At 39.7% G+C, this 23,889-nt stretch overlaps 2 protein-coding genes across 2 annotated transcripts in view; both read right to left on the bottom strand.

Annotated features, from left to right (window-relative positions):
- EDEM1 (ER degradation enhancing alpha-mannosidase like protein 1) overlaps positions 1-8,847 on the bottom strand; it is a 34,043-nt gene extending 25,196 nt beyond the window's left edge. The window contains exons 1-2 of the mRNA XM_074284036.1: positions 8,128-8,847; positions 1,297-1,369 (exon numbers count right to left, since the gene is read on the bottom strand). Of these exons, the coding sequence (XP_074140137.1) occupies positions 1,297-1,369; positions 8,128-8,651 (597 nt within the window). The 5' untranslated portion in view covers positions 8,652-8,847. The remainder of the gene's footprint in view (positions 1-1,296; positions 1,370-8,127) is intronic.
- Positions 8,848-15,497: 6,650 nt separating this feature from the next.
- The window catches only part of ARL8B (ARF like GTPase 8B), a 42,252-nt gene continuing 33,860 nt past the window's right edge, over positions 15,498-23,889 (bottom strand). Inside the window, exons 3-7 of the mRNA XM_074284039.1 lie at positions 23,587-23,660; positions 22,657-22,750; positions 22,213-22,280; positions 21,459-21,529; positions 15,498-17,847 (exon numbers count right to left, since the gene is read on the bottom strand). Of these exons, the coding sequence (XP_074140140.1) occupies positions 17,798-17,847; positions 21,459-21,529; positions 22,213-22,280; positions 22,657-22,750; positions 23,587-23,660 (357 nt within the window). The 3' untranslated portion in view covers positions 15,498-17,797. The remainder of the gene's footprint in view (positions 17,848-21,458; positions 21,530-22,212; positions 22,281-22,656; positions 22,751-23,586; positions 23,661-23,889) is intronic.

The following is a 23,889-nucleotide window of genomic DNA, read 5'->3' on the forward strand; positions in this document are numbered from 1 at the left end:
TAAACTACTCAAATACCTCTGCCAAGAAACCTCCAAAAGGGGTTACAAAGAGTCAGGCAGAACCAAAATGACTCGGTAACATCAATTATCTCATTTAATCCTCACAATAAATCTATTTAGGTAGATTTTAAAATATGTCAACCCCATTGTAATTTTTTGTAGATGAAACTGAGGCTCTGAAAAGCTAACAGAATTCCTTTTTGGCTCATGATCACACAGAGGCATATATTAGTACCTTAATTCTCTAACTCTCAGTTTATCTGATACTCAGTAACATGGCCCTTTCCAACCTTCAACCTCTGGTGCCAGAAGTAACTGCCCAATTTGTCATTTTCTCTTTGTTGTATGTTGAAAAGGAGGGCAGCAAGTTTTGGATAATGAACAGCTCAGGGTCATGTTTAATTTTAAGATACAAAACTGAAATCATCATGGATACATTGGTTCAGTAAAAGCAGGTCAACAAGAGTGTAGAAGGAAAGGGGCTACCATAAAAGGGAGGGGAAACTAGGACAGAGAAGCAGATGATTCAACAAAAGGACTCTGCTGTATTCCCCCATCTCTCCCACCTGGCTGGATATTGGACAACTTTCCCCAAACTTACTAAACTCCAAAAGCTTCTAACAAGAGACTAGATCAAAGGAAGACCTTCTTATCATAAATTATAAGAGAACAGAAAGGGACACTTTGGCTTTCAGATGGCAAACTATTCCTGGAAATTATGTCAGAGGATAATCCAGCTTCAGAAAATAGGCTGAGAATACGGGAATCCTTATTTCTTTCCCCTATTAAAAATATCTCTACTCTATCATAAAAAACCATAGCCACTCTACTACTATAAAAGATGAGGCCTGCCTGAATAAAGATCCCATCAGTCTCAGACATGGTTGTGCCCAAACTTGGGATTATCTGGTTTATCCACTTGTCTGTTAATGGGCAGTTCTTTATGTAATTTTGAAAACTTGAAGAAAACTCTTTTCTTAGAGCTTTCTTATCAAAGCACAAAAGAAGCAAGCAAAGAGAAAAGGGAAATCTCTCAAAACCTAATCTATTTAATTGTTAACATGTTTCATATTTTCCTCCCCTTTGAAAAATCAATTATCAATTTCTCCACTTTCTCAGTTCCAAAAAGAGCAACGATCTAAATGCATTATCTTACACTGCTGCCTTGTGTAGCTGTCATCTTAGATGGTTTTTTTCTTTTGCTTAAGACATCCTTTGGAAAGAAATAACAAAGATACTACTGAAAACCAACTGAGTAAATTAGAAATTTTTTAAGTAGTTAAGTTAGCCACTTACTGCAAGTGTATCCAAGGCATCCACCAGGGTTAATGAATAGTTTCCTAGAACATCATTGATGTTCAGATTTGAACTGAAATAGAAACAAAGTGAAACATTATAAGAATCATGAATGGTATCTTACATTCATATAGGGATTTATACCTAAGATACAAAACATTTTCATATATTATTTCATTTGATAAACACAACAACCCAGTAAGCTCTATTGCCCCCTTTTTACCAAATAAAGAAAACTAAGGCTTAATTCTTTTGAGCTTGCCCAAGAATATAAAGTTGGAAAGCAGCTGGACTCTTAAGCCCAGGCTTCTGATACATAGAATATTTTTTTTTTTCTTTCCAATTGGTCCATTCTGCATCAAGTTAAGCTAGGTACTTCAAAAGAAAAAAACAAAAAGTGCAAGTCTCTTCCTGCCAGGCCATAGGCTGATTCACAATGCTAAATATTTTTAAAACAAGTGTCCATACCAGCAGTACTCACAGTTAATCAACTCTGGAGCCACATTTGAAGGCTGGTGGAAAGAACACTAGACAGCGAGTCAGGAGACTAGCAATCTTGTAGTTCCAGGTCTGTCACTATCCCTTCTTTGTGAACTGGGCTAATCAATGGACCTCAGTTTCCTTATCTGTAAAACAAAAATGGCTAGACTAGGTCTCCTGGATCTCCTCTATCTCCTATGCTTCATCATCACTATGTGTCTATTAAATTCTCTAGTCTAGTACAATATTCAAATTCAGAAAATTAGATGTCTCTAGCTAGTTACAATGAAAGAACCATGTACCTATCACTTTAATCCGGGTATCCCTAGTCTACATTTTGATTTCTGGCATGAACAAAGAATAACCTCAATGCTGTTTCATCCAGAGTGGTACCATTATTCTTATTATGAAGATTTTTCAAAGTTAAAGTGGCTTAATGGAGATAAGGTAATAGGTTGTTGCTGGAGTCCCCCATCTAAATGGATAAGGTATAAAGATTTAATAAACATTTCCTAATAATGGCAAAGATGTTCTAGTACATTAAGTTTTCCTTCATTCCCTTTTCTAATTGCCTGTTCCTGGATACCAAGAAGAGGAGGTCTGATCTACTGATGCAGTCATCCCCATCTACTTATGCAGCCGGCAGACTACAATCCATTCACTTTGTTATGCTCTGCACTTCTTGTCTAAGTCCTACCAAAAATTTCCACAAGCGCACTGAATGCCTTCCTCTTCCCATGGGGACCAATGGAGCTCCAAGCTGTTCATCTGTTGTGGCTGCATCTCACTTCATGGCCAGCCAACCTTTGTTTCTAACTATTTTATTTTTCCCTGATGATCTGAAAAGTCACTAAAATTCTCCTTTGGTGCCCCATTATGGTAGAGGTTGACCCCGGAAATTCAGAAGAGTACAAAGTCTGGTTAAGTGACTTGCCTCAAGTCACCCAGATATAAAGTGATAGCAGAGATTCAAATTTAGGTTTTCTGACTCCAAATTCAACACTTTTATTGTATCAGAGATCAAGTCAAAAATGCTGACAGTTTTAGTGTGCCACAAGCAGAACAAGTCAGGAGTGTAATGTAGTAGCCCAAAGAGAACCTAAACTAATACAATCTTAGGCTAAATTAATAGAAATATCTCATGCTACCAACACAAATCCCTCCTATGGACTAAAGACCAATGTTTTCTGAACACATACTGTGGAGTTGGGAGGAGGATCTTAGGATTATGGAAGAGACACTGAGGGTTGTTTGGAAACATCTGTAATGTCAGAACAGAAGTTATTCACTTGGTAGTGTTCAGTGTGAGGAAAGCAACAGCTCCCTTGGCTGCCCTTCATCCTGATCAGGCCATGTCTAGAATACGATGTCCAGGTCTGAGCACCACATATATAAAGGGCCCAAAGGAGGGTGATCAAGATCAGACACCATTTTCATTGGAGAATAAGTAAAGGTTTAGATTGGGGAAAAGAAGTCTTACATTAGAAAAGGAGGTCTGTCTTGAAATATTTAAAAGGCTGCCTTGTAGAAGTTGGGGCAGAGACTTGTGAGTGTTATGAGAAAGCAGATTCTGGTACAATCAAGAGACCTGTTACTTCATGGGAAAAGGAAATGATCCCTCTACCAAAGTAGATCATAGAACCTCTGCCTTACGAGGCTCTTTCCTTCTGATTTTTGTTTTCAATCACTTCTGGTTTGCTTCATGAAATGATAAACACTTCAAAAGGCAAGAACATGATTATCTATTTCTGCAGTACAGACAGGACTACATACCTGCTGCCTGCAGGAAGTACACTGCCTCCATTGATAGTAACTGACTATTAAACTATTAAAATGTGTGTGTGTGTGTGTGTGTGCGCGCACACGCACATATGAATTTTTATAGCATTCAAATTTGTTTCAGCTTTTACAATGCTTATTTTGTCTTTGTATCGCCAGTGTTTAGTCTAATGATTGCAAATAGTAGGTTTTTAATAAATGCACAGTGCCTTGAAAAAGAGAGAAAAACACTTTTGAAAAATAAATCTAAAACAATTTGTCATCTTAATGAGTACTAACAAATAGATCCTCAGCCTCAAGGGTCACTCAGGGGTGAGTTCAAGTCCTACCTGTGACAGATACAGTCCTTTAACCTCTGAGCAACCCCCCAAACAAGAAATGGTAGACAATGTACCGGTCTGTTAGCAGAGCTCCCTGGGCAGGGCAGCTCCCAAGACTGATAAAAACAATCTCAGTTCAAAACCAGTAATAAATAAATAAATAAATAAATAAATCAACCAACAAAACTAAGACCTTGCAATGTCAGATGTTTGAGATGTTTAGCACAAAGCATTAAGAGTCAAGGACTGGGGAAAATGTGGACATGTTCAAAATAATATCCTGGTCTCAAGTAGTCAGAAGCAAGGAGACAACAAAATAATGAAGCCATTAATGAATATAAGGAAATGTACAATTAGCATAATTGGATGTTAAAATATATGGTCCTTAAGTTTTATGAGCTCAGAGGAAAAGTTATCTGTGAGGAACAGTCAGAGAGGAGCATCAGGGAAAAATTGAATGAATTGAGTTTTGAAGCATTTGTAAGGTACAGAGGAATAGGGAAGACACGGCCCAAGCAAGGAAACTATCCTAAGAAAAGTGTGAAGGGATCCTCGTTTAACCTAAGACCTGAACAAGAATCCCTGGTCTGCCACAGCTTGAAGACCTACAATGTCTTCTGAGGAAGTCCTTTCCATCTGTGGACAACTCTCATTATTAGGAAATACTTCATCACGTTAAACAGAAATCTATTTTAATATGCATGTTTTCACTCATTGTTCCTAGTTCTGTCCTTTGAAGATAAGCAGAATAAATCTAAACCCTTTTCAAAAATTCTGAAAACAATCATCTCCCTTTAAAAAAAATTGCACTGTGGAGGCTAGAGGAGGAAAGGGTACATAATTCATAGAATATGATCAGTAATGAAATTACAAGTAAATATCTACATAATTCACATTGAAAAGTGTCTAGAAGTACTACTTCAGTATCCAACACAAGCAGAAGCGGAAGAATAAATTCTGTGGGTTTAGTTTTCATTTCATCTGTGTATCTTCAGTATCTGACCTAGCACTTGAATGAATCCATCAAGGATCCATGATTTATGAATTGTGAGTACTCCCTTCACTTAATGGATAATTACTCCTGAAAAGAGCAATGGCTGTTTCTGATGCCTAATACCTCGGTGATCTCAGCTCACTTGACCTCCCTGGGCCTCAGTTACTCCAAACCAAAAATGAGGAGGCTGGACTAGGTGCCTCTGAGGTCCCTGCCAGCTCTAAATACACAATCCACTAATCCTGTAACTTAGACCTCATTCTTCATAGCCAACCCAGAAAAGAGCCAGCAGCTGATATGAATAGCAGCAAGCCTTTCCAGTATGGCTGCTACTGCCTGTCTTATGCTTCAGGATTCTGAAGCAGCCCAACAAGTCCTGTCACTGTTAAAGGAAGTTCATGTTTATTTAGCTGGATGTATATATCTGTGTTACGAGTCATGTGAAGTGGAAAAGAGTTTTGTTAAATAGTTAGGATTTATTAGTATCAACCCTTCCATTCTTCTTAGCTCTAACAGAAAAACATCACTGAAAATTCTAAACCATACATGCCCAGCTACAGATTTTTAAGAGATGATGTTTAACTTTGTGCCTTAATGCTGCTGTTCTTTGTTGTTCAGTCCTATTTTTATGAGCTCATGGACCATACTGTTCATGGGGTTTTCTGGGCAAAGATACTGAAATGGTTTGCCATTGTTTTTCTCTAGTGGATTAAGACAAATAGGATAAGTGATCTGCCCAGGATTACACAGCTAATAAGTGCCTGAAAGTCAAATTTCTTGACTCCTGACCCAGGGCTCTCATCCACTGTACCCATAGCTGCTTCAATATTACTGTCCTTTTAAATTATTTTTAAGTTAAAAAGAATGAATTCTAGATAACAGCTGCATGCATCTTAAGAAAAAAAAAAAGGAAGCCTTATTATTGGAATATAAATATGCCTTTTTTGGGAGGAAGGATCTAGATAGTCCTATATTGAACCCCACTTTCCCTACAAAAGTCTTAACGCACATTTCAGAGGCCAAGTTTTTTAAAGAATCAGGAATGAGAAAAAGGAAGGAGCTTCCATTACTCTGATCACGTGACAGCATGCAAAGACTGAGAATCTTTTAAAAGAGAGATTGGAGAAGAGAGAATTCCAGGGATGGCCAGCAGTTTTGAAGATAGTGTTTGACCCTGGATGCCAACACTACTAAAAACTTATACCACAAGCTAAGCAACTAACTGCCCCTTAAAAACACAACCAACAATAACCACTTTACCAGTCAACAACTATTCTTTCAAAAAGGTTATATAAATAGTTCATAATAATGCCACATAACATATAATCTTAGAGACCACAGAATGTTTGAGCTTTTAAAAATCTTGGAGATGATGGAACATTTGAACTGATTTATAAGACCCCAGAGGCCTAAGTCCAACACTCTCATTCTACAGATGGAGAAACAGAGTCTCAAGGAGGTTAAAAAAAAAAATTGGCTTGTGCAAACATTACTCTACTTAACTGGTAAAACCTGGAGCAAAATTCAAGGATTCTAAATATATTTGCTACTGACCTATAATTTCCCACTCCCTCTCTAACTTTATTCCCATAAAAATTCCATCTGATCTTAACTACAAAACACAGGGGATTTGGGGAACTGGGGGAGGGGGAGAAATGGTCCCAAGCTATTCTACTCCTTAAGAGTAAAGACTTGAGTTTTTGTCTTTGTAAACTACTCCTTTATGTCCCAATCTAGCACATACAATTCCTGGCATGTACCAGGGCCTTAATAAATACTTGTTGAAGGAATGAATGATATCCTGCTGAGATAAAAGTCCGAATCAGAAAGTTTATCAAGTCAATATCTATTTGTTCTAGGCCCATAAATTCAATCATTCAAACCTCATCCAGCTTAAAAGGGTAAAGTCTCCAGAGGTTTCAACAAAACACATTAAAGTTCTACCAAGTCTCTCTCCATACTCCCATTAACTGTAATTGAAAATGTTTGCACATTTCACTTCTAGTCCCTTTCCTTTTATGGGGGGGTGAGAAGGGAAATAGAACTTGACATGAAAAACAAAGCATTCATTTTGACCGCTGGAAAAAAGGTTTCTTCCCATTCTTCTACTATCACCCTCTCCCCACGAAAAACGTGAGAGAAAAATTAAAACCAAGTATGATGCATCTGAATAAGACAAGATAAATAGCTCGGTTCCCTACACCAAGTTCCTTTCTCTCTGCTAATTCTATCTGCTAGCCAAAAATACCTTAGAATGTCCTGGTTTTGAAGTCATCGTGGAATTTAAAAATAGGTCTCGATAACAATTCTAGTGGTTAATTTTTAGATAATAATAAAAACATATATGTTTAAAGCCAGCTCTTCCGGAATGGATTGCACAGAAAGGTGGTTCTGATCGGTCCACTTCACTTTTCTAACTCATGGGATTCGAAAACGTCGGTAGGAGTCCCAAACCTACTAAGCCTCCAGTGGAAGGTGGGCACTGGCTGCAGCAGCCTCTCTCAGGTGGCTCAGGAGAATGTAAATTAAAAGGAACAGCCTCCGCAATCCACAAAAAAGTAGCTCCTTCTCGCCGCTAACTTGGACAGCTTCTGGCAATGGCAACAGTTCTCGGAGAAACTAGAAAAGACCTTTGCATCCTCGGACTCCGGAGTTAACAGGAGTGAACCAGAAGCCTCCGGCTCGGAGCGGTGGCGCTCCGGAGTCTGCCCCCCTCCCCTCTCTGGGTCCCTACCATAAGGCACTTGGAGATGTCATTAAGGGGGGAGTTTGTAAGTTAACCGAGCGCCAGAAGTGTGACCGGGGGTCCCGCTGCTCTGTGACTACCGGGGCAGAGCGCTAACCGGGCGCCTCGCTCTGGGGAAATCCCGTTCGCCTCAGCCGCGGCTGACTCATCACCCCCGGCTCAGAAACCTCGCCCTCCCGGGGCTGGACGGATGGGGTCACTCTCCCCAGGGGCGAGATTCAGGCCGAGCCGGGGGAAAGGGGGCTCTCCACCTCCCAGGTTTTCCGGGGACTGTTAAAATGGGGAGGAAGCGAGGGGGATTTCACGAGTGAGGGGTTTGGCAGCTGTTAAACATACTACGGAGGGATGCCCTTTTCCCACCCGTGCCGGCAGCCCCGAGGACCGCCACGGAAGCTCGCAGTGCCCCCACTTTAACCGGGGGCGGAACGGGGGCCGTGTGCCCAAGGGGGCAAAGCCCGGGCAGTCCGGCCCTTCACGGCGGGGTTCCCCCCAGCTCCCCCCGGCGCACTCACGGGTCCCCGCGGTCCGGCCCCCGACCCCGGCAGTGGATGGGGTTGAGCTCGTCCTCGGGGAAGGCGTGCGCCATGTAGTTGTCGTAGCCGAAAGCGAACATGCCACGGGCCAGGTCACGCATCTGCGCCCGCAGCTGCGGCGGGAAGGCTCCGCTGTAGCGCCGCTCGTACTCGTCGCCCCCCGCGCCTCGGGCCCGGCCGCCCAGCAGCGACGCCCAGTACGACTTGGGGCACACGCCCGACGCCGGCGGTCCCCGCGTCCCCGGGCCCCGCTGGGGCCGAGGCTGCCGCCCCGCCTGCGCTCGCCGCGGACCCCCGAGCCCCGGCGCCTCCAGCCAGGAGGGCTGCGCGGAGGCGGCGGCGGCCTCGGCATCGGCGGGGCCCCTCAGGCACTGGAAGCCGAAGCTGATGGGGAAGCGCTGATAGAAGCCCAGGCTGGGGCCCAGGCCGAAGGCGAGCCACAGGGCGCCGTGGAGGCCGAGTCGCAGCAGCAGCAGCCCCAGGACCAGCGACTTCCATTGCATGGTGGCCCGGGCTCCGCGGGCATTCTCCCCGAGCGCGGGGCCTCCCCGCCGGCCCAGCGAGCGAGCGAGCGGCGGAGGGACCGGCGGTCGGAGAGAGCGAGCGAGCGGCGGAGGGACCGGCGGACGGAGAGAGCGAGCGAGCGGCGGAGGCAGCCGGCCACCGACCCACCGAGCCTCGAGACGCCCCGACCGTCCTTCCGACGGCGCCGCAGCTACTTCCCCTTTAAGGGACTCCCCCGTGACGAACCAGGAACTCGCGCGCGCACGGGCGCCCGGCCCAGCCCTCTCCCAACGCCCGCCCCCAGGGGTCCGGCCCCGCCACGGGGAAGGCGGGGCCGGACTGGGGATTCCCTCCGGTTTCATAGGCCCAGCCGAAAGTCCGTAGCCGCGGCGAGATCCCGCCCCCTTAAAGGGCAGCACTGCCGAGAGGGGCGGGGTGGAATGCGGGGACAGGGTTGTCGTGGCAAGTTGTGACCACTCGGGAACTTCCGACCAATGGCAGCCGGGCGGGTGGAGGTGCGCCCCAGCCTATCTGCTCCGGGCTCCGGGAGTCCGGGACGCCCCTCTCGAGGCTGGTTGGAGAAGCGACGCTACGGACCTTAACGTCGCCGCATTATCCCCTGGGGGCCTGGGTGAAGAGGGGGCCCCCCGCAGGTTGGCGTGGGAAGTAACTGAGGCTCTAGGGTCTTGTGGCTGCTTTAGGGTTTTCCCTCTGGTGAAGCGTAAGTCTGGCTTTGAGCTCGCACGTGCTGGGAGCTTCCCGCCCGCCCCCTCTGCCTTCCCAAGCCGGGAATTTAACTAGCTCTGGGAGACTCCATCCACCCGGTAAGAAATGGGCCGGCGTCGGACCCTCCCCCATCTGTTCCACTTTCGCCCCATCCTTCGCTTCGCTGTTCTGGATCTGGGCTCCTGAGAATTAAACACGACTGGGAGGAGCTAGGGCTGGCAGTCACACGTGGAAGGGGCGACTTGGACAAGTAAATGAAAAACTGGGCGGTGAGCATTTCCCCCGTTCCATCGGCGCTTCGATGTCTAACAACACTCCCGCCTCTTCCCAGCTGGCTCCCTTCCCCCCATCATAATCATAACTTACAATACACCCCTTGAGTCCTGCAAAGTACCAGTTTTATCTCCTGTGATTGTCCCATAACCCCCAGTGTGGGGGTGCGACGGTTTTCGGTCTTGTCCTGCTCTGTGATCCCGTGGGGTTTTCTTGGCAAAGGTACTGGAGTGCTTTGCCATTTTCTTCTCCAGCAATTTCCAGGTGAGGAACTGAGGCAAATTAGGGTTAGATGACTTGGCCAAGGTCAATAACTAAGACGTGTCTGAGAGCAAATTTGAAGTCAGGTCTCCTAGACTCCAGGGGCACTATCCCCAGCACGCTGGCTACTGTTATTATTCCTATTTTATAGTTGAGTAGAAAGCTCCGAGCTGAGATTAGAAGTACGTTTAAGAGCGTAGGTTTAACAACGCTAACCTCTGCACCACATGGGCTGGATCCGTGGTTCCGTTTATCACAGAGGAAAATCTGTATCCTTCTGGCTGCTCTGCCCGCTGCAAATTTATCCTTTTTTTAACTGCCAGTGACCTTGGCTCTCACTCCCCTACTCAATGAACTCCAGTGACTCCCTAACACTTCCAAGACCATATATAAAATCCTCTGCTTAGCGTTCAAAACCCTTCAAAACCTCTCTCTTCTGTGTCTCCGTTTCTCTTCCTATCTGTGTCGTTCCCCCCTTTCTTTGTCCCTGTCTGTCTCTCTCTGCCCGACTCTGACTCTAAGCATTCGTATAGGGTCTACTGTGTGCTAAACCCTTTAAAAATATCACCTTCATTTGATCAACAACAGCCCTGAGAGGGAGAGGTTATCCTCATCTTACAGTTGAGGAAACTGAGGCAAGAGGTTAAAGGACTTGCCCAGTCACAAGGTTAGTGACTGAAGCTAGATTTGAACTCGGGTCTTGCTGATCCCAGATCCTGACATGCTACTTGATGTATGTTAGCTATTAACATTCTTGCTGCCCTGGGGGGGCCATCCATCTGCTTTGCAGTAAACTGATAAAACAGTAAACTGAAATCTTAAGTTCAACCTTGCTGCCCTGGCACTCCTGGCCATGCTTGGCCACTCAAACATGGCTGCTCAGCACCTAACCAGAGAAAGAGCACTTCAAGAGCAAAGGGTCTGGTTTCAATTCCCAATTGTCAAGATAGGGACTCGGGCAAGACACTTCATATGTCTTTTATGCCCGTTTCCTTATCCCTTATATGTGAAGGCTCAATTTAGAACATCTGTTCTACATCTAGAATAAAACTTATGAAGCTAAATGCTTTTAAAACTAAGGACAGAGCGAAGAAACGATACTGAAGTTGTGCTGAAAGTCATTTAACAATGCCTTATTAAGCTTTGATTCTGTGCCAGGCAGGAATGTGTGCCATTAAGGAGCCCAGCTCGCGGAAGTCGCTCTGATTCTCCAGATTTTCTTCAGCAGAACTTAAGCTGTTGAACTAATGTGTTCCTCAGGTCTCTTCAGGCTGAAGACCTTGGAGATCAAAGGGATCCCAGAACTGGCCTTCGGAGTAAAGTGGTGACTACAAGAGGAATGATGGGGTGGGGTAGGGTACATACCCAGCCCCACTCTCTGGGTCAAGGGCTCCTTTCCTAGAGAATTGGCAGCAGGGTAAAGCACATTCTTCTGCCCATTCTGTTGTAACCATTATAGTCCCATAATAAAGCACTTCTTACTAAACACTAGGAGTATGTGCCACTCCCTCTAGAAACTTGGTCCTGCTAACTTATACATCAGAGGACCTTGACTCTGGATTTATAGGATCCACGCCTGCTAGAATTACAAAGGCCAGGAATTTTAAAGTGCATCATAATACCTTTTTGCTGCAGGATTCTGTATGATGTGATTTAACTACAACTTAAAATTTATATGACATTCGAAAGACATAGCACCTAAATATATTCATGATACAGCCTCATCGGATGGCCAAGCTCTAAACTATATCACCGTGAAAAGAATGCTGGACTTGGCACTGAGGACCTAACTTCAGATTCTATCACTTCTTTTGTGATCTTGAGCAAATCACTTTAGTATCACAGGGCCTCGGTTTCCTTATCTATAAAATGAGAGATGGATCAATTGATCTTTAAGTTCCCTTCCAGCTCTAAGTCTTTATGCTCATTCAAACTGAATAGAAATATTTCTCATAAGTAATTCCTAAAGGTTGGGTTTTTTTGTTTTTGTTTTTTGCTGAGGCAATTGGGGTTAAATGACTTGCCCAGGGTCACACACCTAGGATGTATTAAGAGTGTCTGGAGCTGGATTTGAACTCAGTTCCTCCTGATTACTCTATCCACTGGCCATCTAGTTGCCCCAAAGCAAATTTTCTGTTTTGTTTAAAGCTGCTTAAGAGATTTATGTTTAGGTTGGACATTTCCCTTTCTTTTTCTTCTTTAGGCTGGATAATTTGAGTTAAGTTTCTTGCACAGGGTAACACAGCTAGAACATGTTAAACGTCTGAGACTAGATTTGAATTTAGGTCCTCCTGACTTCAGGGTTGTACCATCTAGCTGCCCCAAAGTTGGTTATTCTTAAGGGGAAAAAAAATAATGCTAGTAGTGCTGTACAACCCCAACTAGGTACTACCTCAAAATTTGGATTCAGAGTCAGAAATATTGCCTTCTGAAATTTAAGCCAACAAGATTTCCTAAAATGGATATTATTATAAAAAAATTACTCATGCATATATACTGTCAAAAAAATTTATAATTATAAAATTAAAAAAAATAAATATTACAAAAAAAAAATCAAGCCATACTCCAATTGATAAATGGTCAAAGGATATGAACAATTTTCAGATGATGAAATTGAAACTATTTGCACTCATGAGTGTTCTAAATCACTATTGATCAGAGAAATGCAAATTAAAACAACTCTGAGATACCACTATACACCTGTTAGATTGGCTAAGATGACAGGAACAAATAATGAATGTTGGAGGGGACTCAGGAAAACTGGGACATTGATACATTGTTGGTGGAACCGTGAACAGATAATAGCCATTCTGGAGAGCAATCTGGAATTATGCCCAAAAAGTTATCAAACTGTGCATACCCTTTAATCCAGCAGTGCTACTACTGGGCTTATATCCCAAAGAGACACTAAAAAAGGGAAAGGCACCAGTATGTGCCAAAATGTTTGTGGCAGCCCTTTTTGTAGTGGCTAGAAACTGGAAAATGAATGGATGCCCATCAACTGGAGAATAAATGATTGGGTAAATTGTAGTATATGAATGTTATGGAATATTATTGTTCTGTAAGAAATGACCAGCAGGGTGAATACAGAGAGGCCTGGAGAGACTTATATCAACTGATGCTGAGTGAAATGAGCAGAACCAGTACATCATTATACACTTCAACGATACTGTATGAGGATATATTCTGATGGATATCCTTTATCTTCGACAAAGAGAAGATCTGACTCAGTTCCAATTGATCAATGATGGGCAGAATGAGCTACACCCAGAGAAGGAACACTGGGAAATGAGTGTAAACTGTTTGCACTTTTGTTTTTCTTCCCAGGTTATTTTTACCTTCTGAATCCAATTCTCCCTGTGCAACAACAAAACTGTTCGGTTTGGCACACATATATTGTACCTAGAATGTACTATAACATTTAACATGTATAAGACTGCTTGCTATCTAGGGGAGTGGGGTGGAGGAAGGGAAAAGTCGGAATAGAAATGAGTGCAAGGGACAATGCTGTAAAAAAATTACCCAGGCATATGTTCTGTCAATAAAAAGTTATAAAAAACCAAAAACAAGTGGTGTTATATAATTGTGACTTGCTATAAAATATTTAGGAATGAATGCCAGAGGTTATAAGGTTACAAAAAGACATAGCTGAACCATTTATAATAGGCAATGCCTTGGACAATCTTACCCATTTTCCTACCATCTCAAAAGTAAAGAGGGATCAAACCCTACAGAACCTGTTTTGTATAAACTGCTTCTTGTTTTACAAGTTACAAGGGAAAATCTCAGACCATCTGAGAATCATTTATATTCACTCTGTTACAAATTTCTGCTGTGGACTAGCAAATTGCTTAGGGAAAAACAATGACAATTTTAAAAAATAACATCAATTAAACATCTATTAAATGTCTACAAACAGTTAAAGTATTGTACAATAAATACTTCCACCCTTTAGCTTTTATTAGAGTTTAAAACTAGATACATTTAAATAAAACAGCCTAGGGTAACTGCTTTTTTTTTTTTTTTAATCCCTACAAAGAAAAAACAAAAAACTTCTTGAAACAAGTGGGTAATTCTTTTTTCTGCCCTAGGATGTATGTAGTCCAAATATCTCTAGGGAAATAAGAGATCTTACTTGGAAAAAAAATTTTAAAATTCTAGAATTTTAGAATGAGAGTAATAACTTTGTTTAACTTGTCATGTTTCAGTCAGGAAATCAAGACTTAAGACAAGTTAACTCCATGGAATACTGGATGAAACACTGGCTTTGGAGGCAGGGAGCCCAGTCTCAGATATAAAGCAGCTGTCTAAGGCTAAGCAATTCACAACCTTCTGGGCCTTACTTAGAAAAAAATCTAAATATATTGATACAAATATATAAAAATACATATATTATTATTATAAATGTATATATTATATATACAAAAATAATAGCACCTGTCTCAAAATAGATGCTGTATAAAGGGCCTAGCAAACCTGAAAAGCCTTATGTTTACAAGCTATTTCCTAAAAATCTCAGGATCAAAACAAAAGTCCGTATTTCCCTATTCCTAGTCCAAAAGCTGGTACTCTATATATTATCTTGATGCTTTAAGATTTTAAGGATATGCCTTTCTTCCTAAGCACAATTACAGATATGTAAATATGTAAACTCACTGTTATTTTATTTCTCTAGTCATTTTCCCATGGCTAGTCAGTCAGCTGAGGATCAGATGTAAGCAGTTGCATGTGTGAGCACTTAAAAGAGATTTTACATGATGGCCTGTTCTATGAGTAAAAAACCTGCTTGGTTTCCAAATGGAGATTGGTGCATGGTTGCTTATTTGATCTAAGATTTTATTCAGCAAATGCAAACCTAACTATACTGCTGCAGCTGAGACTAAGAATCCTTCTGTTGCAAGTTTTGGTAGTTTCTGTGTTACCCTAAATATGCCAGGTGGCTATTTTCTTGGCTTTAAATAGCATTTACTTATTAGCAACAAGTACTGAAAACATCTGCTTTTAAAACAATTTGCCAGTCTCTGAATAAGAAATGACATGGGGTCATATTTACTAATTATCAGCAAACACTTGCAGTGAAGCATCAGGAGGCTGTGTTCTTTGGAGAGGGTAAGCTTCCAGAACGGAGTTGGGAGTGGTCTTGGAGATCAGTTGGTTCAAGGGAATTTTGTGTGTGTCAAGGAGCTGTAGTGAGTGTAAATACTATTTGTAAAGTACTTTGCAAATCTCAAAACACTTTCTGTTATTGTTATTGTGGATCCCTCTGGGAATCTGGGGAAATCTGTGGACCCCTTTATCAAAAGTGTTTAAATAACTGAAGGAAATGCTAGATTTCAGTTAGAGAGGGATGAAAGGAAAGAAAATTTCTCATCCAAGTCCAGAGACAGACCTGCCCCAAATCTAGACATAGATGGAGGTAGGGAATAAAAGGGGGGAGTGTCATGGACCTCAGATTAGGAACTTCTCATGTCGTCCAAACCACTCATTCACAGATAAAAGAATTTCCCAGTTCAAAATCACACTAATACATACATGGAAGAGAATAACAATAGCATGAAAAAGAATCACAGCATCAGTTTGGTGGGTTATATATTTTAAAAGGTTTATTTTTATTTTTATTGGCCTACAACCCAATTTCTTGGAGGGTTAACAATCTTTCCAACCCTGGATCTCTGGACCTTGTGTTAACTGTGTCTTTACATCCTTTTTCAATAAAGTCAGCATCTTCCATCATGATTCACATTTTGAACAATTCAGCAAGTTAAAATTGCTAATACAACCCTTGAAACGCAAGTTTATTGAATTAAGCTGAGAAATGCAGTAAACAGACAGATGCATCCACCTAAATAAAAAAATTCACTTATTTACAAAGTTCAGTAACTATGTAAGTTTTCACATGCAAAGGTTAATAAATGCACAGGGAAACAGTTGGTAATAGTAGTGTCTGGATGCCTTAAAATGCTGAAAAGCAATGATTTTGACACAAACACTTCAAGTTCGGCTATAGGTCAGTTAATAAAATGTGACCTGGTCCCCACATAGAGATTCACTCATTTTAGTTCAGTTTCCTCCTTTTTAGGCACAAGCAAGTTGCTAAATTAACTGTCGCAAATCATAGTGAACATTAAAGATGTTCAACTATAGCAGCAAGTTAATATCCCCATATCTAACAAAACCCGACCCCCATAGCGCCAAAATCATCCAGGAAATATGCAACATGCTTTAAAGAGGGGGGAACAAAAAGACAATTTCTTAAAGTCCCAATTTTTCTCAAAAAAAAAAAAAAAAAAAGAAAAGAAAAGAAAGAAAGAAAGAAAATGGAGAAAAACCAAGTAGTGTCTGTGCAACATGGTGCAGTAGTTTGTACAGAATATTAAGGCCATGGCAGTCTATAAATTAAAATGGGTACTCGTTAAAAGAAGTCATTGTTGACCACACGTTGAGTGCTCAACGATTTTGGAAATGCACTGTCTATATTTAAGTGCTGCTTTAAAAAAAAAAAAAAAAAAAAAAAAAAAAATCACACATAGTGTGAGGCAACACATAAGCAGGTGTACCAGAGAGTTTTATCTCCTACAGTGGTCTACATCAATATTTTATGAATGAATCAGAATTAACATGTGTGTCCCTTTAAATATACAGAGATTACTAAACTACAAAAACATGTCCATTTTTAGTTTTAACCCACCCATTTCTACCTTATAGAAGTGAATCAACTAACAGGATCAATTAATCAGCTCTCTTGTGCTTAGACACCTGTCTCAGACGTCCCACAACCTGTCCACATGGCGCATGATTACATTACAAGAGCAAGCAGGTCTAGAGTTGTCACAATAACCAAGATGTCTGGGGGAACCAGGCAAAGTGGTATCAGGCCTGAAATAAGTAAGAGAGACAAAAACGTGACAATTTTTATAGGGATCTTTTGTGCTGAAAGTCCTTCTATGACTGGATACAAAAATTCAATAGTTTGAGAGTCATGCAGCAGCACTGATTTAATGACATGGAGATAGAAAAACATATAGGGCTTTGAACAAAGTAACATTCTTTGTAAGTTATTTTTTGACTGGAATGTTCTAACCCTTGAAAGTTTTTGAGAAAGTCAATTCCCATCCCCTTAAAAAAGTGTTAAACCAAAAAAAAAAAAAAAAAAAAAAAAAAAAAAAAAAAAAGATACAGGTAATGATCTGGACAGCTACAAAACAACATGCCTTAATTTCTCCCCCCATTATAACCACTCTATATGTGGCTTTTAAATATCACCAGAAAAGAGTTCATTTCTAAAAATCCCTGGATAAGATCTCACCAATTGAGAAGAGAAATGGTGACATTGACCTCAATGAGCCTTTTGTGTCTCCTTTTCAGACAATTTCCATTTCTATGGCTTAAAAATACATTTCACATGCATGTGTGAGATAAGACAAAGAAACAATAGGCTTCTATCCCACAGGAGTCAGGCTTAAAGGGTTTCTAAATACTGTAGGTGGTACTAGAATCCTCATGCTGTCTCAGTATCAAGCTACTGAAATCTAATTAAATATCATAAACACTTGCTGAAAATCAATATAAAAATCTGGCCAGAATGACCCGAATTGAAATATGCAATTTCCTTGATTTAAGATGGTCAAGACTGCTTCAACAGCTCTGTGTGCTGTTTGTGACAAGCCTTTTTGTGCTGACTTTATCATGACAACTCTAGGTGATGCTTTGTGACAGGTGAAGGATACACGTCTCCAGCAGTGCACAGGAGAAATTAACTCAGACAAGAGGCCATTTCTTGGATGTAGGAAGGACCATATTCTGGGTAGCACGTCAGAAGAATGGACGACAAGTCTGGGATCACAGCCAGCAGGGTGGGGGGAACGGGCTCCAGGGGTTGGTGATCTCAGCTTCTTCTAGATTTCGAATGCTGAATAAGCCACTGAAGAGTGATGTCTAAAGGGACAAAGGGGAAAATGGTGGTAAGACTACCAACAGTTAACATTTGGACTGAATGCAAAGTACAAGAAAAAGCATCAGTATAGGAACAATCAATGTTGTAAAAAAAAAAAAAAAAAAAAAATCAAAGCTAAATTAGCTAAACTCAAGTTTTACAACCATGAAGCAAGAGGGAAAAACAGCATATGAAATCCTGACTGGGAGACACTTGTAACACTTTGCCTGCAGAGTGTCAAGGAGAAGGGGTTAGCTTGGATAACCTGCTTTGGAAGTTGTGTGGGAAGGATAATCTAGAATCACACAGCTAATAAGTATTTGAGACTGGATTTGAACTCACATATTCCAGATTTCAGGGCTCATGTAATATTCACTGCACCACCTAGCTGCCCCCAGTTCCTACTCTTGAGGAAGTTCTTTGTGATCACTATTTGTAACTATCCCCTTAACAAGACATTATGGAATTCTGCCAGGAATTAAGCTCACTAGCCTGAAATTTGGAGGACCTAGTCTTTCCTCTTTCTAGCAAAATGGGAAATTTAGCCTTTTTCAATCTTGCATCATATTTTTTAGTTTTTCAAACATCAACAGCAATAACTCAATAATCACATCTCCAAACTGCTTCAACAACCTAAGAAGTAGGTACTTTCTATCAGGTACAGGTATATTCAGATATGAATACAAAACAAATGCAAAATATGTTGAGGAGAGAAACCTCATGGAGCGTCACTATATTTAAGATGTTGCTGGAGAGTTGTTCCAGATTCCAAATGCAGAACATACACATCTAATAATAAATCTAAGCAATAAGGATACATCCTAAAAAAACTAAGAGCCAAGCACTTCATTTTCCAAAATTAAGTACAATCTCTACCCCAGAAAGGGTGCCCAATAATGAGTATTATCTGTGATACTAATATCTCAAAACTGGACCCTAATTACTGAGTCCTAACTCACTGGTTCCATGGATATATTCCAGTTTTTTGACAGTAAAGGTGAACTCATTGTCAATAAGACTTGAATGGGCTCAAAAACAATTCTTTTTTTTTTTTTTAAATAGCATTTTATTTACAAAACATATACATGGGTAATTTCTTCAACATTGACTCCTGAAAAACCTTCTGTTCCAAATTTTCCCTTTCTTACCACCACCCTCTCCTCTAGGTGACAGGTAGTCCAATACATGTTAAATATATTAAAATATGTTAAATCCAATATATGTATACATATTTATACAGTTATCTTGCTGCACAAGAAAAATCTCATCTAGAAAGAAAAAAAAACTGAGAAGGAAACAAAAATGCAAGCAAATAAGAACAGAAAGAGTGAAAATGCTATGTTGTGGTCCACACTTAGTTCCCATAATGCTCTCTCTGGGTGTAGATGGCTCTCTTCATTACTCAACAATTGGAACTGGAAAAACAATTCTTAAGAACCCATACAATTGAAGACTCTGAATTTCCATTTAAGGGACATATCAAGTCACTCTAGATTTACTGAGCATCTACTCTGGCTACATCCTTGGCACTAAGCACTCACTCAAAATGCAATCATGAGCAAAGAAGCTAGGTTCAAATCCCATCTACCTGTATCAGTCAATAAGCATTTTATTATATGTCTACTATGTGCATATATGCAGGTACTAGCTAAGTGCTTGATTAAGTTATTTCTCCTTCATGAGTCTCAACTTCTTCATCAATAAAATGAGGGTGTTGCAGTAAGTAAATTCTGAGACCCCTTCCAGTTGGAGATCTGATCCTATGATCCTATGACAGGGTAGAACTAAAGGATCACTAAGGTTCCTTTTCCAGTTCCAGATACCTACAATTTATATTCAAAGTGGAATATTGAAGTGTACAGAATATTTCATGCACTAACCATGGAGGAGAAACGGGAAATCAAAATCTTTCCTTATGATTAATAATGAATACTAGGCAAAATAGAAGTTATGGGTTTAGATAGATGAATGTTTTTAAAGGTCTCAAACATTCAACTTTTAATGATACAAAAGCTATCTGTCCTATTCAACAGCTACAACGGATAACTGAGATAGAAATGTGGCAAAAAATAATTTGCCTAAGAAGTGGGGCAAGACTACCTTAATCAAACGGTTGAATTTATCAATTTTTCAATTATTTCCCCCACACACATTTATAATCACTGAACAGAGGACAAATTCACTTGTACTCTTAAACCGAGGAGAGTAAGAAAAGTCAGAGATATACATTCTGAGTTATGAATGGCAAGAAGAAATAATACCCCAATGATTTTGTTATCCCAGAAATAAGCCATTAAGACCAGGATTAGGGGCAGTTAGGTGGCGCAGTGGATAGAGCACCAGCCCTGAATTCAGGAGGACCTGAGTTCAAATCTGGTCTCTAGACACTTAACACTTCCTAGCCGTGTGACTCTGGGCAAGTCACTTAACCCCAGCCTCAGAAAAAAGAGGAAAAAAAAAAAAAAAAAAAAAGACCAGGATTAGAAAAAATGCTCTTCTGACATTCTCATAGGAAAGAACTAATTTAAATCCATGAAATATGATGTGCCACTAAAAAATTAAAGCATAATGAAATGAAGAATAAGGATGTTAGGATGGTGACAAATGCAAAGAAGCCAATCATTTATTCTGATGTGGAACAGAATAGAAATTAAGAGTGCATCTAAGAAGGTTGGTGTTCCTCTGACATTATAGCAAAGAAAAGAAATGTCCTAACCCAGTCAAAGTGAGCATTTCAGGAAACTCATGAGATATTTCTCAAGAGAAATAAAATGGCATTCTTATTTACAAAGAAGCCTTAAACTTTAACATTAATTTATGTAGGCCCTAAATGAATTTAAAATAAAGCTTCTAAATAGTAATCAGACAAACCTTACTGACTTTACAAATAGCAAAGTACGCTGTAATTTGCAAAAACACTTTCATATAAACTATCAGATGTAATTAATACCCAGAAGAATCCTGAAGACTGGAGATGAGAAGGCATATAGTAAAACAGTAACTAGTAAAAGTAAAAAAAAGTAAAGGAATGAGGGGAAAAGCCCAAACTTCCCTGAGGGCTACAAGCAAAGCTAACAAATCATCTCTGAACCATTTCTGAAACACTATACAGTGATACTTTTGTTTACTAAATGATTTCTTGACAGATTAGTTTGAGTGACCAAGTATTAAACATAAGTGAGTATTCAAGTACATTAAGCTAGTGGGTATTTCTGGCTTATTGCTCCCAAAGAGTACTAATATATTACAGCAATATACTCAGTTTTAGCAAGTGAAAAATTTTTAGTACCTCCCAAACAGTCTTTAAAAATAAAGTCTTTATAAAACCTATTTCAAAAGTAGCATTTTAATGTACAGCACAGTTGGATACCAACACCAAAAAGATTACGACAATAAATATCATGCAACATCTAACTGCATGGCTTTGTTGAGTTAATCTCAATTGGAGAGAAAAGTCTAGTGATGTAATACTCAATGTCAAGGAGCTTAAAATCTACTCTTCATCATTGGGGAAAGGGGTAGACAAATGTATATACTTAACCTATAACGAGGAAGGAAAAAAAAATACAAAAACAAATAGCAAATATTTCCATGAGATATCGACATTACTTACCTATATTATCCTTTTCTTTGCAAGAAATTGAATAGCAGCAAATTTCTCTGTCCTGAATAGCAGAGAGATTCCTAGAAAAAACAAAATTTAAAAATAAATTTGGGTTTAAGAACCAAGTCTGACTGCCAATTTTGTTTAGGTACTTGTGTTAATAAATAGAATAAAGAGAGAGACTATTCTTTAACACTAAGAATGTATAATCATCTATGATATCTCTAACAAGCTAAACATTTTTCAGATACATGGATAAAACCACAATGGCTACTAATGCTGAATAAATCCAGAGTTTTAAATAATTAAAATAATATGTAAGAGAACACATCTTGGAATATGAATGGAATAACACTATGTTCAAAGAAATGAAAGATATGGAAAACTCAGAGAAACCAGGAAAAATTTGTTTGGATTTAATACAGAGCAATGAAAACAGAACCAGAAGAATATACTAAATTACTAAAATAAATAAAAACAACACTAAAAGGAAGCCAAAGTTTGCTTTTTAATTTGACAATTAAGTTTCAGCTCAGGTTAATAAATGATAAATCTCAAAAATTGCTTTTCCAAAGAGAAAGTAAGGAACATTATCAGATGTAGTCAATTTTGTTTAATTCTTTTGCTATTTTCAAAGGCCAGTTCTATGATGGGGAAGAAAAATGTCAAGAAATAAGTCACTAAAATAGTCATCAATAAAAGGATGCAATAGAAAGGAATTTGGTACAAAAGAAAATTCCTTTTACATTGTCATGAAACATACATTTTTTCAATTAGTTGTTTCTCATCCAAGGCATTAGGCAGGTCTCTCTTATTTCCAAGTACTAGCACCTTAAAAAAAAAAAAAAAAAAAGACGAGAGTTCAAATGATAGGAAGAGTAAGACCATTTCTCCATACTGTCCTGTGTGACAACCAACAAGAAAGACTACTGTTTAGGAAACTCTAGTGTAGCCCATTACATCTTGCTTACTGTCTTATAGTCCTTCTATTGTATAACAGAAGATGAGAGCTACCTTCATGATTTCAATATATAAAACCATTTCAAGTTATAAATAGGGCTTCTTAAGCCAAATATAAATCAGTCTCATTTATTATGTTTATAACTTGTATTTTAAGCAACTTCTCCCCTTCCTAAAGAGTGATCTCCATTTCAAATGCTAGTGAAATGTGCTAATTATAATCAAAAAGCAAACTTCTCAGACTTACTGGAATGCCTTGTAACTGTGGTTTGTCCAGAAGATTATGCAGCTCATTCCGAGAAGCTTCAATCTTTTCACGATCTGCAGCATCCACCATGTAACTTAAAAAGTTCAGGGTAAAATTCCTTAATAATAATATCTAAGAATCTCACTTTCTTAAAAAAAAAAAATTGGTCCCATAGTTTAACCTCAGACAAAACTATTCAGGCGAAGGGGAAGGGAGTGAAGAAGGGGAGTAGAAAAGACTAGAACTGCCCAGAGAAGGGAAGAGCCAGGGCAAAAACCTAATATTGAAAAAAGATTAATAATAACTATCATTTTACAGTGTCCACCATGTGCCAGATACTGTTCAAAGTGCTTTACAAATATCTCACTTGTTCTTCACAACAAGTTTGTGAGACAGGCACATTTCACAGTTGAAGAACCTGAAGTAGACACACATTAAGTGACTTGCCCAAGATTGTCTGGGACTGAATTAGAACTTGGATGATTTTGACTCCAGATCTATCTACTGCAACACCTAGATGCCTAACAGATCTAAAACTCTCAAGGATACTTATATACACCCAATTAGTGGCAGTTAAAATCATAATTGTCAATTTTTAATCCATAGTTTTCTTTTAAGTAAAAGTTAAATATGATAATAAAGCCATGCTTTTATTTTAAATTTTAATAATTCAATTAAAATAAATTATTTTAAAAAACTTTTAACTTGGTGGTCCCCACCCACCAAGTAAAAAAATTAAGGAAAAAAAATCCCTCTTTCCACTGGACTGGTAAAACTATTCAGAGGAGCTGTTTTATTCTTTGTGTCTCAAGGACCTAGTCTACTTGGGCACAGAGTAATTATTAAATGCTTGGTGATTGAATGCAATGCTACAATGAATTTGTCCAAGAGAAAAAACAGGAAAAATGCTCCTGTCCCTACCCCACTTACACAATTGCATTAACTCCTCTGCAGTATCGCTCCCACATGCTTCGGAATCGTGGCTGCCCTCCTATGTCCCAGATCTTTAAACCAAAACAACAATTTTTATGAGGAACATTTCAAATAACAGAGGAAAGATGGGGAAATTTTCAAAAGCATTTAACAATTTCTTAAGGAAAGACAATATCCATCCTCAAAAAAAAAAAAAAATTATTTTCAAGTTTTATGAAAACAGTAAAATACCAGATATAACTTTTATCAACCAAGACTTGAAGTAAGTTGTTGACCAACATGGGGAATACCAAGAATTCA

Source organism: Sminthopsis crassicaudata, chromosome 1, assembly GCF_048593235.1.
Source record: "Sminthopsis crassicaudata isolate SCR6 chromosome 1, ASM4859323v1, whole genome shotgun sequence".
NCBI lineage: Eukaryota > Metazoa > Chordata > Mammalia > Dasyuromorphia > Dasyuridae > Sminthopsis > Sminthopsis crassicaudata.